Source organism: Anabrus simplex, chromosome 1, assembly GCF_040414725.1.
Source record: "Anabrus simplex isolate iqAnaSimp1 chromosome 1, ASM4041472v1, whole genome shotgun sequence".
Classification (NCBI taxonomy): Eukaryota; Metazoa; Arthropoda; class Insecta; order Orthoptera; family Tettigoniidae; genus Anabrus; species Anabrus simplex.
This window is the reverse complement of record NC_090265.1, coordinates 236,706,994-236,724,864: the sequence shown is the minus strand read 5'-3', so window position 1 is coordinate 236,724,864 and position 17,871 is coordinate 236,706,994. Positions and strand designations below refer to the sequence as shown.

Here is a 17,871-nt window from a genome sequence, read left to right as displayed (position 1 = left end):
TGTTTACATTCTTATTTACCGTTTTCCAGCGATCATAGTTACTCTTTAAAAACTCCCTCATGCCTGTTTTATCAGCCATATAGTACTGCCTAATGGTCCTAATTTTAATACCTTCCTTTCACATTTATTTTTAACTATGACAAAAACAGCTTCGTGATCACTAATACCATCTATTACTTTGGTTTCTCTTAGTCTTCATTTCTACTTGTGCTGAATGCAGTGAGTAGCCTACATACTTTACTATTGCACACCAAACAGATTGCTTTTTTGCACCCATGGCACAAGTAAAAGGTTTTCCTTTTCTTCTTTGGGTCACACAGGTAACACGTTTTCCTTTTTTGCATCTTTTCATTTGAGGGTTGTGGTTCTTCTTCTGGTATTCTCATCTGTGGATGCAAGCTCTCAGCTAAACATGAGATGAAAATTGTTCACTCTTCTTTCCATCTGCGGTGTCACAAGAGAGGGGGCGAGATCTAACATGAATTCTAACCTACTTCTCGCAGGATCATTCTTGAAGGCATTGTGCATGATGAAGAGATTGACAACACTGATGTCCAGGACCCTGTAGAAAATGGCCATGGGCCACCGCTCAATTCTCAATTTGAGCTGCACATCGTAAAGCTGGGAGTCTCAAAATATTGTGTTTACTTTCGTTGGAAGATTCACTCACACTATTTTCTGTCTCATTGTTCACTGCACTAACTACCACTTCCTCATGATTTTCTCTATTTTCTGAGTGCAATAAACAACACACTTTTCATCCAAGGTGTCTACGCCTCCTTTGTTGCAGTTATAGTACATTGTAATTTCAGACTTATTGGTCTCAGCATTAATTGCACTGTGTGGTGCATAGAAGATAGTTAGTTGCTTTACGTCGAACTGACACAGATAGGTCTTATGGCGACGATGGGACAGGGAAGGGCTAGGAGTGGGAAGGAAGCAGCTGTGGCCTTAATTAAGGTACAGCCCCAGCATTTGCCTGGTGTGAAATGGGATGTAAAGCAAGCTAATAGTATTTCCAGTAATATTTTCTCTCCATGGAATTGTTTGTTGTACTCCTGTTATTGTAGTTGTTGTTGGGTAATTATGTTTTAATTTTACTTTGTTATCACTTGTAGTGTTAAACTAGTGGTAAGCTCATCCAAGGCCACACTAGATAGACAGGCCACAAGGCTCGGATCGTGACGTCACGCTAGTGGCTGGCGTTCAGCATGGCAGTGTAGGGCCCCCTCTCAATTTCACCATGATATTGTTCATTTATTCAACCTTAACGGTAAAATTGAACACTCCTTCAATTGTGGCTTTACTTAGGCTTATATACTACACGAGTTTTATGCGGGGAGAAAACTGGAAGGGCAGTACATGTACATTTCTTTACGTAAAATTATGATGACATCTGTCACTTGTAACTCAACACGGTATCTTTAAAAGATTAGAACGCATAATACGTATACAAAAAGTTTTAATGTTACTAGGAAAATGCATGATGGCAATTCACAACAAAAGTCTGAATCCTTTCTTAGAAATTAAGCTGCAACTTAAAACTTACCTAAGAATTCCTAAGGTTTCAGTTTGTACATTTTTATTTTCCTGAGGATTTCTTCTTCTCAGCGATGAGTTTATCTACGGTAACTTTTCTATTGTTATTCAATAATATATTACAAAAGATGTATATACATCTGTCAACGAAATGTTTAAAACTATTTATTTAATCACAGCATGTTTAAACATTTTCGTTTTCCAGAACATTTTTGACAAGCGAAGTCAGAATTTTTCTCTGAGAATCCTCATGTAAAAACATTAGTATACAGGTTTACATTTTGTAGCTCTAAAAGAGTCTGGTACAACACCTTTTGGTACAGGGCAGGAGCAAGCCAAGGCCGCACTAGATAGACTCAGACATTTTTTTGTCTGACTCAGAGTTGTCAAAGTCAGGATAAGTTGTCAGCTTAATTAAGCCAGTTATTTATTAAGATTTTAAATAAATGACCAGTATCAAACAATTTTTTGAGTGTGTGTGTGTTTCGTCAAATGGATTTTGAAAAGTGGTTTGTAAATTGCTTTTGCACAGCTTTTCAAACATTTTCCTGTTATTATTAGAAAATATGCATGCTACCTTATAAGCTATAGGACTATCTGTTAATACTTTAAAGACTTGCAAAGTTAGTTCTTCTAAGAAATGTCATAGGTTCTTACATGGAAACAAATCAACAACGTCTTTATTTTTTTAAAGACTGGATGACAACATAAACGTTTGTGCAGTTGTAGCTAATGTAGTGTTATTTTCTCCGCTTTTACTACTAAAAGCAACTCCCTCTACCTTTCCTCCTAGCGGGCGATCTGGCCGTGCGGTTAGGGGCGTGCGGCTGTGAACGTGCATCGGGAGATAGTGGGTTCGAATCCCACTGTCGGCAGCCCTGAAGAAGGTTTTCCGTAGTTTCCCCATTTTCACACCAGGAAAATGCTGGGGCTGTACCTTAATTAAGGCCACGGCCGCTTCCCTCCAGCTGTTATGCCTCTCCTATCCCATCGTCGCCATAAGACCTATCTGTGTCGGTGCGACGTAAAGCCACTGGCAAAAACAAAAATAAAACCTTTCCTCCTTTATAGTTCAGCTCACGTTTTATGTAGACTCCATTCAACAAGTTACAAAATATTTCATGCTCCTTTAACAACTTTAGTTTCTTTTTTCAAGTAATTCAAATGTGAATCATCAATACCCGAATTTCCCGTGCCTAGTTTTGCAGTAAAAGACTGTGAATAACCAAGTGGGGCATTGTAAGAAACGTTGACTGTCTTATCTTCTTTTATGCCCCAGGAAATGCGAAAAATATTGAAGTGAACCATGTTATTAGAATACAGGAGTAAGATACTTTCTTTGCAAAGGCTATATTTAACTGTTCCTTAAAAAAATATATAATTTATCAGTAATGATACACTCATTAACTTAACTTTCAATTTCATCGATTATTTTGTGTACAGATTCTATTTTGTCGTGGACAGTCACTTTTGAGTTACGAGCAGGTCTAAACAGGAAGTTATAAATACTTTTCTAATTTGACCATTTTAATATCTTGCCCCCATCACCTAATGCACGTATATCAGGGTTATAACTCATGAAAATATCATGTTTAATGGATTTAAAATCAAGAGCCTCGTTTAATGTTAAGGAAGTACCAATTTTCGGAATATTTTCCTCAGTCACATACATTTTGAAAATACAGACTTTGGCTGTTAAAGTTGACTGAAACTTTGTCCAAATCTAATTTGCGTTTAATACTGAAATTACCCTGAACGTCGTCGAAGTCCTTGATCCTGTCATATTCTTCCTCAGCTTTCTTTCTTTCCTTCCTCTTCCCGTTTTTCAATTTCTTCTTGTCTTTGAATAGGATTTTTGCTCGTTGTTGGAAGATTTTTTATACAGATAGGCAGGCACATTTTAAAACTTAGGAATAGCATCGTTTGAGAGTTTTAAATGGTTAGGTTTTACAGTTAAAATAGACTCATCAGGTCTTTTAACGGAATCGTCCCTAATTACGAAACTTCGTCGAAGTGTTTTATGCACACAACTGAGCTTGCTGAAGGGATGAATTCGGTTCGATGGATAGCTATGATCCACTTTTGTTTCCGAAACACGCCAGTAGGAAATTTAAACACTGAAATATTAGGCTGTTTTGAACTGTAGTTTATTCTACAACCAGGTATACAACACGACGTGGCCATAATTCACAATGTTCACACACGTTTAAATCATTCAACACCATCGATAGCCTCACTGCTGCGAAGTTCAGATCAGCTTATAAGTCACTGGCGAGAAGTGAAGCGGCTGGCGACTAGTGTGACGTAGCGCCCGAAGTGGAGGGGGAGCCTTATGGCCTGTATATCTAGTTGGCCTTGGCTCAACCTACAGTATTGTAAGCCATAGTGTTAAGCACTGGAAATAGGTACGTAAGTTGTGTGTGAGACTGTATTATGATGATGCTGGATTTAGAATGTTAAACTAGTAGTATTTCTTGTTGTATTTCCTTTCCATAGAATTTCTTGTTGTGCTCTTGTTGTTGTAGTGGTGTTGTTGGGTAGTTGGGTTTTAACTTTACTTTATTATCATTTGTAATGTTAAGCTAGTAGTAAGCTCAACCTATAGTACTGTAAGCCATAATTTTTAGGTCTGGAGATACTTAAGTTGTGAGTGAATTTGTATATGATGATGCTGGATTTAGAATGTTAAACTAGTAGTATTTCTTGTAATATTTTCTTTCCATGCAATTGCTTGTTGTAATTTTGTTGTTGTTGTTGTTGTTGTTGTTGTTGTGTAACTGTGTTTTAACTTTACTTTCTTATCACACTACAGTAAGTGACCATTGCCACTGGGATATTTCCCAATTGCAATGTATTTGTTAATAATAATAATAATAATAATAATAATAATAATAATAATAATAATAATAATAATAATAATAATAATAATAATAATAATAATAATAATAATAATAATAATAATAATAATAATAATAATAATAATAATAATAATAATAATAATGTTTCAATGCATAACACCTTGCAATGAAAGGTGCTCATTTGATAATCTATGTAAACTTTAAGTAAAACTCTCATGACACAATAATTCCTGAACATGTTTAATTCTGCTCTCGATAGTATTCAGATCTGAATATTTAATATCAAAATCTTATTTCCAGACCCAGGATCAGTATCTGGCTGAAGCTCACCGCATTTTTCAAGTCTCCTGGGACATACTCCACAACACCAACTGGCGACTTGAGAAACACATGGAAAATGGAGACACTGTTCACAGTGCTCATTTGCCTGTTGTAGGGAAGGTCTTCAAGGCTCAGGTAGCTTCCAAAGTTCTCATTGAAATCTGAGTTTCTCATTTCTGTTTCCCCATGCTTCACTCATGAACACTATTTTGTGTCCTAAGGAAAGATGTAAAATGATCTGGACATGTTTATCTACTGTATTATCCATCAGGAAAATGAAGGTACCAATATAAGAGAAATGTTATCTTTGTTGAAATATTTGAATAATACATCACATATGGTCTGCAGATGACTGTAAGGCAGTGTGTTGACAATCTTGTATGAAAATGCTAACTTATATTTAATATTTTAGACTAAAAATTGTTATAAAATATAATGAAATACCATACAGTACTTCAAATGTAGTTTCAAAAAACATCCTTTTAAATTTTATGAAATAGACACTCTTGTGCTAGGAAACAGGTGCACAGAAACACATAATTTAAAAACTGCAGAACATACTCGATAGTTAGGACAGGTAATTTATTTGGAGATCCAATCTTCTACCTAGGTAATGGAAATTTTGAGAACAGAAGCAAGGATGATATAAAATGAAGTCAGCTTAAGCCTATCCTTTCTGAAAAAGAGAAATTTGTTCTGGTCTTATGTTCTACTACTATTACAACTACAACAATGTTTTCATTCCGTGCCCTGAGGGAGTATGGCAGGCCTCTTAGAAGGTTATTACCTCTCTCAGGCCAAGGAGATTTGAAGTGCAGAGAAGGTGAGGTGGTGGCAGCCATGGTCTATGAAAGGATCTGTCGTAGCATTTCTCTTAGTGGAGGAGAATGATAAACCTCAGAAAACCATTCTCAGGACAGCCGACAGCCAAGACCAGCCCCTCCACCTCCAGAATGCAGAACTGCAAGGCTAGTAAAAGTAGCCGTTGTTGAGCCAAAGCCCACACTGCTTGGTGTGTTCCATGTAAATGGTTTGGGACTTTGCGGTTGACAGCTCTGCATACTTAATGCTGTGAAGTCTATCTGTAAAGTTGTGTAATTATTATATCTGTAATTACTTGAGGCTATAGTAGGGAAGGAAATTGCTAGAGGTTTACTGAAATATTAAACTATTTGAAATTATCTTGTGGATAGACGAAAATAGGTTTTCACTCACTCACTCACTCACTCACTCACTCACTCACTCACTCACTCACCCGACCGACCGATCAGACTTCTTAGTATGTATGTATGTATGTATGTATGTCGGTCGGTACTTTTATTCCAGACTCTCTAGTATGTATTATTTACTTGTATTAATTATTACTCACCTGCATCACACGTAATATCTCTCATTTTCATTTGCAACATTTCAACCACACTTCATATTGTAAATTATATAACCATAAGATATTTGCCGTAAAAAAATTGTTTTAGGATTTTGCCATACATTGTGTATGGTTTAATATGGCTGATGATGACCCCGAGGAGGGTTGAAACTAGTCCCATGTAATGTAAATATTGTAAATACATCTTAGTATTGAATAGGTGGAAATCTCTACTGTGTTATAATTCATATGTTTTGAATTTAGCGCTAAATTCATATGATGTCGTAGTTCGTGTTGAGAACCACAGATGGCATATAAATGAACGGTCCCTCACCCTGACTACCTCAACTTAGGGTACATCCCAATGCTTTCTTTCTTTTGTTCTTTGAGTAAACATGGACCTAAGCCAGTCGTGGTATTCTTGTGACGGTGTGTAGTGAAGTGAGTTATTGTGTATCGCGATAACATGACGAGTTACAAACACAGTACGCGAAGTGAGGAAATTGAAGACAAACTACTGAACGATTATTCTGGTGAAGAACACATCCCTGATTTCAGTGATAGTGAAAGCAATTCTGATGATGATATACAAGACTCTGGGCAAAGTGAAATTCAGTACATTGAAATAACCAATACGCAGGCGGGCAATCAAGTTCACTGGCCGGGTATGATTAAATGTTGACATTGAAAATAGCACTGAAATTATGTCTTTCATCAATTTATTTGTAAATGACAATTTCCTTGAATATGTATGCCATTAGACAAACCTTTACGCGGAACAAGTTATTAGTGCAGCACCGCGTCCATTCACTAAATAGACCTTTTCTATTTTTTAAACGTGGAAACTGGTCAACATAAATGAGATAAAATTTTTTTTAGGACTATCGTTGGAATAATTTAAAAACTAAATCTGAAAATGTACTGAACAGAGGACACTGTTTTCGCTTGCCGATATTTTAGAAAACTATGGCACGAATCTGGTTCAAAAACATATTGTCTTTCTTGCACTTTAACGACAGCAGTCCTTATGAGGGGAATCCTGATAGGCTGTACAAAATTAGGCCAGTTCTCGAAAGGCTCAGCGACCAGTTTTTGTACAGTAACGTTGAATGTAAAATAGTGCACTATACAGATGAGGGGATTTAAAAAGGCTGGGTTGGAGGTTTAAATCACCCGCTGAGGAGCTGGTAGTCAACATGATAATATGACTTAGCTGTGTTAATAGTGCTACAAGTCTGAAACCAATGGAAAACTACAACCGTAACTATAAAATTGAATGATGTATTGATGATGGCTTTCTCCCTGGTAATATGTTCTGGAGGTAAAATAGTCCTCCATTTGGATCTCCAGATGGGGACTACACGAGAGGGAGAAATCATTAGGAAGATGAATACTGATATTCTGCGAGTCGGAGCGTGGAATTTTAGAAGTTTGAATCATTGTGGTAGGTTAGAGAATCTGAAAAGAGTTTTTTTTTTATTATTTTGCTATTTACTTTACGTCACACTGACACAGATAGGTCTGAAAAGAGAAATGGGTAGACTAAAGTTAGATGTAGTTGGTATACGTGAATTACATTAACAGAGAAAGCAGGGTTTTTGGTTAGGCAACTACAGAATTATCAACATAAAATCAAACATGGAAAATGCAGGAGTTGTTTTAATAATGAATGAGAAAATAGAGCAGCTGGTAAGCTACTATGGCCAGCATAGTGAACGAATTATTGTTGTCAAGATAGACACCAAGCCAATGCCCACCACAATAGTTCAGGTCTAAATGCCTACTAGTTCAGCGGTTGATGAAGAAATCAAAAGAATATATGAAGAGATAGAAGATTTAATACAACATGTAAAAGGTGACAAGAATCTAATTGTGATGGGAGAGTGAAAGACAGTGGTAGGCCAAGGAAGAGAAGGTAATGCTGTCAGAGAATTTTGATTGGGTCCAAGGAATGAAGGGGAAAGTTGGATGGTTGAATTCTGCACCGATCATAATTTAGTCCTCAATAATACTTGGTTAAAATAGTACAAACGATGGCTGTATACGTGGACGAGACATGGAGACATTAGAAGGTATCAAATAGACTTCATTATGATTAGGCAGAGATTCAGAAACCAGGTGTTGGTTTGCAAGACTTTCCCAGGAGCAGATGTCGACTCTGACCACAACTTGTTGGTCATGAAATGCTATCTAAAGTTGAAGAAATTGAAGAAAGGAAGGAATGCAAGGAGATGGAATCTAGACAAGTTGGTAGGAAAGAGTGTGAGGGATTGTTTCAAGGAACATGTTGCACAAGCTGAAGGAAACACAATAGAGGAAGAATGGACTGTTGTGAAGAATGAGGTCAGTAGGGCTCCTGAAGAAAGGTTAAGAATAAAGGAAAGATCAATTATGAATCAATGGATAACTCAGGATATACTAGACCTGATTGATGAATGACGAAAGAACAAGAATTTACTTTCATATCAGTTATCTTCTTTTTCTAGTTTCTTCAGCAATTCTTCGACATCCTCCTCTTTGTTCCCTGTCTACTTCTATGCAGTCCTTCACTTTGTACCTCATTCTCAGTCTAATTTTTATTAGACTTTCACTGATATGTACTCCACCATATCTACAATACATACTCCTCCAGCTGTTTTGAAATGATCAGAGTCATTCCATTCTTTTGCCTCTAGACCACCACTCCAGAATAGTGTATATCCTTTCCTCATTCTCTTCTTTCCCTTTCCCATCCATTTAACTTTGCTCAACCCCATCATTTCTATACCCTCTTTCTCCATAAAATCCACCACTTCTCCTGCCTTTCCTGTCAGGGTCATAAGGATGATTATGCCGACCTTCATGATGTTAGCTACTGGTCGCCCATTTTTCACAGTTCTCCCAACACCCAAGGAACTGCACATCACTTGCAGGGTACACGGTAACTTTTTTCAAGGCAAGTGTAGAAGTACCATACAGGCTATTATTACAGTAGGGTCACCACTTCCAGAGGCATTTCATACCTACTGCCAGGTGTAATTTTAGGCAGCTCCTCAGGATTACAGACACATTTTGCAACCATTTCACTAAAGAACAGGCGTTGCTGACAGGAGAAAGTTCTTCCATTTTATCTGCTGTTTGGTCTGAGGTTGTCTTCCACTTTTCTGGTGAATTTATGTGTCATTTCCTACCTAAGGGCGTCACTTGGCCTCCAAAGGGAGTATGAGTCCACTCGTAGCCAAGTTTGGTAATGGCTGCTTTATCCTCGGCCAGACAATCACAGGCAGTACCGTCTATTGTCACGTATGGTAGCAGCATAATCCTGACGTGACCTGTATTGTTTTTTTCTGTATTAATTTAAATGTCATTGTAATCAATTAAAATTAATGAGGAAAACATGTAAGTCAAAAAAGGATTACAATTATTGAAAAAGTATAGGATAAATAAGGAGTAAACGATAATAGAAAAACATCACATTAATGACTGAAGAATGTGTAATACTACAGAATCTTACTAGCTAGCTTAAATTAAAACTTACTATATTGAATATGAGGAAAAAAGAAATTAACTGAATATTACTATGTTAAAACGTAGATGGGATCACGTAAGATACTAGTCTAATATTTAATCAGTGGCGTGGCATGGAAATTTCCTGGCTCCTGTCGTTTGAAACTGGTACAGTTTAGGAGAGGATGAAGTTCTTTCCAAATACAATATCCAATATATAGAATTATACAAAGAAAATAGAATTATGAGAATAGTAATAATCGAGTGTATTTGCCATTTTGGAAGATGTGACCAAAATAAACACATAGCTATGGTGATTCAGTATAGCATAAGCTCACAGGACAAAAAATTAGTCACCCCTGGGGAAATCATTACAGGCATCATTTTATACCGTGTAACTCCACCTCTGAACTTGATAAACACCTGGATTCTGTTAGGAAGCGAGTCCATAAGGTTGTGCAGGTACGTCGCATCCAGGTTAAGCCACTCGCTGATGATTTGATTGTGCAATTCCACCAAATTGCAGGGATGCTGATGTCGGCATTACACGTTGTTCCAACATATCCCACAGATTTTTGACAGGGTTCAAGCCAGGTGATTTTTTAGGCCAATCGTCATGTAATAGGGTGGGGGACAGTTCATAAACTCAGTCTCATATGAGTCCAGCCCAATGAACTTTGCTGTTGTCATCTTGAAAAATCGGGGGTATCAATAGCATACTCAGCATGCAGATGTTGACTGAAAGGTAACACCTAATCATTTAGAATGTTTAAATAAATATGATGGTTCATTTTAGTGGTCACCTCCGTGTGCGGGACCAATGCATGGTAAGAAAAAAAAACCCAAAATATCACAGACTTACTTCCAGCTTGAACCTTACCTTGCACACATCCAGGATGAAATGCTTCATTTGGCCTTCAGTGCACTCGACGATGTGCATCATTGGAATACAGGCAAAAGCGTGATTTGTCAGACCACGTTACGTTCCACCAGTCAGCTACTGTCCATGTTCGATGATTTCTAGCCCATTGAAGATGCGCAGCTTTATGTGCCTGCGTAAGCAATGGCCTTTTGTGAGGTGACCAACTCCACATGTTCATTGCATGCAGTTTGCAGTTCCCGTCGTAATGTTTTCTCGCTAACAGGTTGGGCTGGACCTTCATTCATGGACTGCAGCAATTCCTGTCGGGTTTGGAAGCGATTTTGATTCATAAGCCATGAAACACGTCCCTCTCAGTCAGGATCTTTTTCCGACCACAATTCTGACGTCATGTTTCGTGGCCACATGTAGTGACATGTGACAGACACGTTGAAGAGTCTGCTGCAAAACACCAACAAATCCAGCAACTTCACTCGCCATATGTCCATGGGCACGGCCTAAAACGATTGCCACCGAGCTCGATAGCTGCAGTCGCTTAAGTGCGGGCAGTATCCAGTAATCGGGAGATAGTGGGTTCGAGCCCCACTGTCGGCAGCCCTGAAGATGGTTTTCCGTGGTTTCCCATTTTCACACCAGGTAAATGCCGGGGCTGTACCTTAATTAAGGCCACGGCCGCTTCCTTCCACTTCCTAGGCCTTTCGTATCCCATCGTCGCCAAAGACCTATATGTGTCGGTGCGACGTAAAACAAATAGAAAAAAAACGATTGCCCTTTTTTGCTGCTCTGTCACATCCTTACATCTATCCATTTTGACGTTCACTGTCCTCTTGAAACATCAATGTCTCGTGGATTGTTACTGGCATATGCTCACATAGAGGCAGTGCACGGGACCCATTCGCTGCGCCATCTGTACAGGCTTAATGATGCATCTCTGCGTGCGCACTAGGGTGATTAATTTTAGTCTGGTAAACTTATATTAAGATGTGTTTTGAAGCCTCCATATGATTTAGGCTTCATGTCTTTTAATTCAGAAGTTGGTCTGCTATTCAAAATAATATTACTTTTCTCACTAAATGTACATGATCCTAAGGAACAGTTTAAAAGGCTCTCTACAATACAGCACAATCATAGGAGAATACTTCACCAGTCAGTTCAGAAGCCATGCTTGTGGAGAATAGGAGAAGGAAGAAAAACACCATTTGTCTTTGTGTCTAACTGGCAAATAATGCATAACACCAAGTGTGACAATATCTTGCCATTTCACTGAAGGTCACTAACACTCAGCCTGGGTGAGTTTGCCATTCAAGCATTGGAGGCATCACATGGTGTAAATCAGAAACACTGAAGACGTTTTGTGTACATACTATGTTTCAGTTCAATTCTTTGGCACTAGACAGCAATCATATCATTTCTGACATGTGTTGTAGGAATTTAGTGGTTTTATATTGTTGACAGAAAATACAAATGATACATCTTAAGGAATATTCCAAATTTCAACCTTCTGTATGTTGTCGGTGGCTACAGTGGTAACATAGATGCCAGGCCCCTGCATTTAATATATTATATTTGATTTCATTCATACATCATTCTTTCATACATTTATGCAAATCAACAAAAATGAGATTTTAAAATTTGCTGGGATTGTGTTTCATAGCCTCAAAGCAGTGACCAGGAAGGAATGGCTGTATGTATTTGTTTGATGTGGTGCTATTTTGAGCAGTAATCTGGAACAAGTATTAATTTTATGGAAGAAGCCTAAAATTAGACAATAGATAGGAGGGACTGTTCGTATAAAACTGGTAGACGAGGGTCATTTTGTGGGTTTTTTTATGGTGATTTAGTTTTGACCCCACTTATTTTTTGTAGTATGATTATGTGAGCATCATCTTGAAGCTGGAAGGCTTATTAAATACAAGAATTCTGTACACATAGTTTTTGCTGCTGCTTGTTCACAGGTTAGTACATTATCACATTAGTCAAAGATGGGGAATAGAAGTGATTGTACAAATTTTAATTTAAGGTCCAGAACATTCTTATGATGCTTTAGGGAATAAAGAGATGCATGAACCTTTCTACACACATAACATATATGTTCACTCCAGGTCAGTCTCTCATTTATGGTGACCCCTAGGTTTGTAACTGTCCTGGAGTTACAGACTTCAGTATCACCTGTGGTAATTGGAGGATAATTTTGATTATTTGGAGTACATAGTCATTTCTGGTGTGCAGTAATAATGTTTTGAGTTTTTTGTGAGCTGATGACGTATGTCAATCTGGCATATACTTTATAGTGAGCATTTGTGCATCAGTATTCATACATTGGACTGAAATATGGTATCAACATAGTTTAGATTGTGTTTACAGTAGAGGAGTGGGGATGAGATGACATTGATATGTAGGCTGAATAATAACGGTCCCAGCACAGATCCTTGAGGGATGCCAGATAATGTGAAAGCCCATTGGGATGTAACGTTATTTACAGACACATTGATGGTGATTTTTAAAGTAGGATATAAACAAACTGAGCGCTCTGCTGTTGGTGCCTAGGGAGCACAATTTTGAAAGGAGTTGTATGTTGACTGTACCAAATGCACTGCTAAAATCAAGGAGCTTGAGTACTGTCACCTGCTGTGGCCTTTAGTTATAGTACATACAATATAGAAAAGTTAGTCATTGTATTGCTAAGAATTAGTAAGCAGTACAATACATCACGACCATGAAAATAATAGCTGATTTCTCCAAATTAACCATATGTGCTTATCAGTAATTGATGTTTAGGGCATTGTCAACATGGAACCTCGAGCTCTTCTCAACCTGATGTTCTGTCAACCTGATCAGTTTTCCAAATGGAATCCTGTAATTGTGGAATCTCGTCTCTTACAGGTAAGACTAATGAAAGACCTATTTAAAGAAGGTTCACCTGAGAACTACATTTTCTGTTATTCATTTTCAAACTTAATACCACATAATCATCAAGACCATTGATCTGCATTTAGGGCTGTCACTCAGGTAGCAGATTCCAGATCCACTATTTGCCTAGTCTTTCCTTAAATGATTTCAATGAAGTTTGAAATTTATCAAACATCTCCCTTGGTAAAATTCCAAAATCTATAGTCAGATTCAAAAGTTTGGAGACTCAAGTTTAAACTTGTATAAAAACTGAATGGGTGCATCAAACTCAAATCTAATTGCACCAATTATAGCTCCATTATTTCTTCATTTAGTAGCAGAGTACAACATTTTTTGTCATGTCTATATCTGCAGCTATTGTAATTGAAAAAAACAGAACATATTTTTTGGCATTCTACAAACGAATTTTAATGAATATGATACAATTTTAATGTGTCATAGCCTTAAGTCTCATGCAAGATTTTGAAACTTACAAGAGATTTTTTTACCAATTATTATTTGAGCGGGAAATTTAGCAGGTGCCAACAGTGACATGATGGCTGTGTTGAAAACGCAGTGTTGCCGCATCACCGCAATCGGTTTATTTTCACTTAGTATTCCCACCAGGCCTGAATCATCTGGAATTTATTGAAACCACGTGAAACATGGTCATTCTCAGTGATGTTCATTGTTCCATTCTGGATCAAAATGCCTTTGAGATCTTGGTTTTCAGAAGGAGAAATCATGATGAATCTAAGTGTGATTTGCGATAGTTTCTTACCTGGTGCTCAGCTATGTTTTGTTGGTAATAAAAGAAGTAGCAATTATCACAATGGAATGAACACTACCCATTTTGAGGAGTGGTTTAGGAAAATTTTAAGCCTTTTGGCATCCAAATCAGCCTTTGTTATTGACCATGCACTGCATCCCACAATAATAGATCCATCTACAAGGAATCCGAGTGTGTGGTGGAAGAAAACAGAGATTATACCTTGTGTTATGAAGAGAAATGTTTCACAACCTATTTATGTTGAAAGGCTTGACTAGCTTATGAAATCAAAGCTATAATAATTAACCATGCTGGATCACACTTTGTGACACCTAAAAGAAAGTTTGACATACTAAAAAAACAACTCTGTACTGATGTAGAGTTAGTTTGGCTGCCAATTGCTCACTGGAAGTTAATTGCAATTGAGCTCATTTGGGGTTATGTTAAGGCAAGAGTGATGAAAGTAAATATCACCAGTGTGACAAAAATAGGGAGAAGCATGGAAATAATTAAAGATCTATGCACTGAAGCTTTGCTCTTGGTAACTCATGAATTCTGGAGAAATGTATTCAGCATGCCCATAAAGTTGAGTACCATTATTGAGATGTATGTGTATGTTGGGTATTCAGCCCGAAGGCTGGTTGGATCCTCAACATGTTCACCATTAGCTGTCAAAGATGGCCTAGGTATCACTGAAGAGGCGTACTAGGGAAATGAAGAGTGAGGTAGTTTCCCGTTGCTTTCCTCACTGAGCCAGAAGTTGCTATTACACATCAGTCTGCCAAGCCCACTGAAATGCCTGCACCAACCGACCCTATGAGCGACATTTTCACACCATTCATAACAGGGACTGGCTGCATAAGGAATGGCATTACTAGCATCACTCATACCTCAGCCACTTTCATATTGTCAAAGCCAAGGAAGAGACTGAGACAGGTCAATGAAAGTAACAATTTTATTCTAGCCCATACCGGTACCAGAAGACATAGCGCACTGTAAACACTACATCTTGCCAGCAAAGGCATATTATTGAGATAACAATGAATTTCCTGACAACATCCCTGACAACATTATTAATGTGGATTCAAGCTCTGATTCAGCAAGAACCGACATCTCCGATGAGGAAATTTTGTAACTAAAGTCCAAAGCTCTCATGCAAAAAGGTGATGGGAAATAGTCGATATTAAATTAAATATTTTTCTTGTTTCAAAGAGAGAGTCGATAATAATTTATTTAATAATGCATGGCCTACTGTGAGTGCAGCAACACTGTGCTCTACAAGAATCTGGAGTGTAGCTGTATTCCCTGCTTGGCGCACACACAATTCCCCTCCTGAATAATAATCCATATACACTCTATGGATATGTATAGCTTTTATATAAATATTTATTATGAAAACAGTATCACAGTGCTCATAATGATGTTAACCACAACTTTACCTGACTTCGCAGAACTGAGAAACCCACTGTAAATTAAATTGATAACCTCTCTTTAACATATTGTGATAAAACAATTGTAAGATTGAAATCATGTTCGGGACACTTTAAGGTTATGACACACTATACTTTTATTACATTTGGATGAAGCATTTTGCATGCAGAGTGACCATGCTGCGGCTGTGCAGCCAAGCTCTAAATTCACTAGATGAGTGGATTTGACCCCATTCCTGAGAAGGGTTTTGTATGGTTTCTCATTTTCATTTTCACTTCCAGTAAATGGCAGGACAGTTCCTATTCACAGGCCACAGCTGATTCCTTCACCTCCTTATCCATCTCATACATCATCATTCATTTCATCTTTATTAGCTCCTCAATTGAGGTTGGTATCTGGTAATGTAATACTTTATTAATGGTAATACCATTTTACAAAACAATAGAGAAAAATAAACAAAACAAAACACCCTAAAAGAAAGTTCAGTGGAGTATAAGTAGAAAAATATGAACAGATATATACACAGGTTATATTACAAGTAAGCACAGGAAAGTAATAGTCAATTCTGGAGATTATGTAAGTGATTTCTAAATTTTGACAATGAGCAGTTAAATATATCAATCCGCTTTGTTTAGAGATCTTGACATTCGTTCAATTGGCCCATTGAATACATAGTTAGTTCTATGCCAATTTGTAGACAATGTATTCTTGAACCTCGTGCGTCTGTCTGGTACATGTACGTTAATTTTTTCAAGGAGTTGTGGACAATTCACCAAGGAATGAAGCAATTTAAAAATGAAGATTGTATCCAGGAATTCACGGTGTTGTGACAGACTTTGCAGATTTAAAGACTGTTGTAGGGCTGTATAATCAACATTTTCATATTAGAATCCTGTTCTAAATGAATATAAACAAAGAAATTTATGTTGTACTGAATCTAATCTATGGATAGAGGTCTGATGAGAAGGGTTCCATACAGGTGTACAGTATTCTAGTATAGGGCGTACCATACATACAGCATCGATAGGTAGCTATGAATATTCTCTGCAATATCTAGTAATGCAACCCAATCTTTGTAATGATTTCTTACAAATATTTTCAATATGTTCATTAAATCATAGGTTATAACTGAATAAAACACCAAGGTCATTAACTTGTGAAACAGGAGTTAGAATGTTATTGTTACTAAATTTGTACTGAAATGATATTTTCTTCTTGTTTTTAAAAATGATATTATTTTACATTTTTCCTGATTAAGTTTCAACCTATTTGAATACAGTACTTTTCCAGATGATGTAGATTTTCTTGAAGTTTTAAACAATCAAGTGGACAATTAATTTGCATAAAATTTTTTGCATCGTCGGCAAACAAAAGCAATTCAGAATTCTTAAGTATAATTTTAATGTCATTTATGTAGAGAGTAAAAAGTAAGAGCGCAAGGTGTGAACCTTGAGGAACTCCACTAGTAACAATAATAGGTGCAGAAAAATGATTCCTTATTTTAACAATCTGCAAGGGATTTTTAAGATACGATTCAAACCAGGAGAGGAGAGGCCCATTAATTACGTAACCTGTTAGTTTTTGCAACAGTATTCTCCCATGATCTACTCTATCGAAAGCCTTGGACAGGTCAGTAGTGATGCAGTCCATTTGATCTCTTGAATCTAAAATATCTGCTATATCTTGCTTGAATACTACACGTTGCGCATCACTGGAATAACCTTTTATCTAATATTACTGGAAAGAATGCTTTTCTAGAACTTACATGCAACACATGTCAAGCTGACTGGCCTGCAATTACCCACTTTGTGTTTATCACCATTTCCTTGATACACAAAGGCTCACATATCAACTCTCCATTGATTTTGTACAGACCCTTCATGCAAATAGAAATCAAATAAGTACTTCAGATACATTGCCTTTAGTATATCACCAGAAATCAGCTGTTTTTCTAGTTAATTTTATAAATATATTTGTTATCATGGTAAATTTCAGTACTTTTCCAGTATTTGTAACCTCCTGTACCTTGATATTTTCCTTGTATTCCACTAGCTTTATATACTGGTGACTGAATACTTCTTTCTTCTTATACATTCTTCATCCATTCCCTTTTCCAGATTCTCTCTGGGTAGGGTAGTGTACCAAAGCCCTCCACCTTAGTTGATCTTTCCACCACTCCTCTTCTAGTACTTTATTGCTGTCAACTCCTCTATTTGCAATACAGTCCACAACAGAGCTCCTCCATCTCATTCTAGGATGTCCCCTAGGCCTCTTTGCAGTCTCTGTATGCAAGAATGTTCTCTTTGGTATTCTCTCTCCTGGCATTCTCATC

The 17,871-nt window shown here is 37.3% G+C and overlaps 1 protein-coding gene across 1 annotated transcript in view; it reads left to right on the top strand.

The window, feature by feature from the left end:
• The window catches only part of LOC136886160 (stAR-related lipid transfer protein 3), a 69,477-nt gene that overhangs the window by 28,188 nt on the left and 23,418 nt on the right, over nt 1–17,871 (top strand). The window contains exons 3-4 of the mRNA XM_068225958.1: nt 4,698–4,853; nt 13,229–13,333. Coding sequence (XP_068082059.1) covers nt 4,698–4,853; nt 13,229–13,333 — 261 coding nt within the window. The remainder of the gene's footprint in view (nt 1–4,697; nt 4,854–13,228; nt 13,334–17,871) is intronic.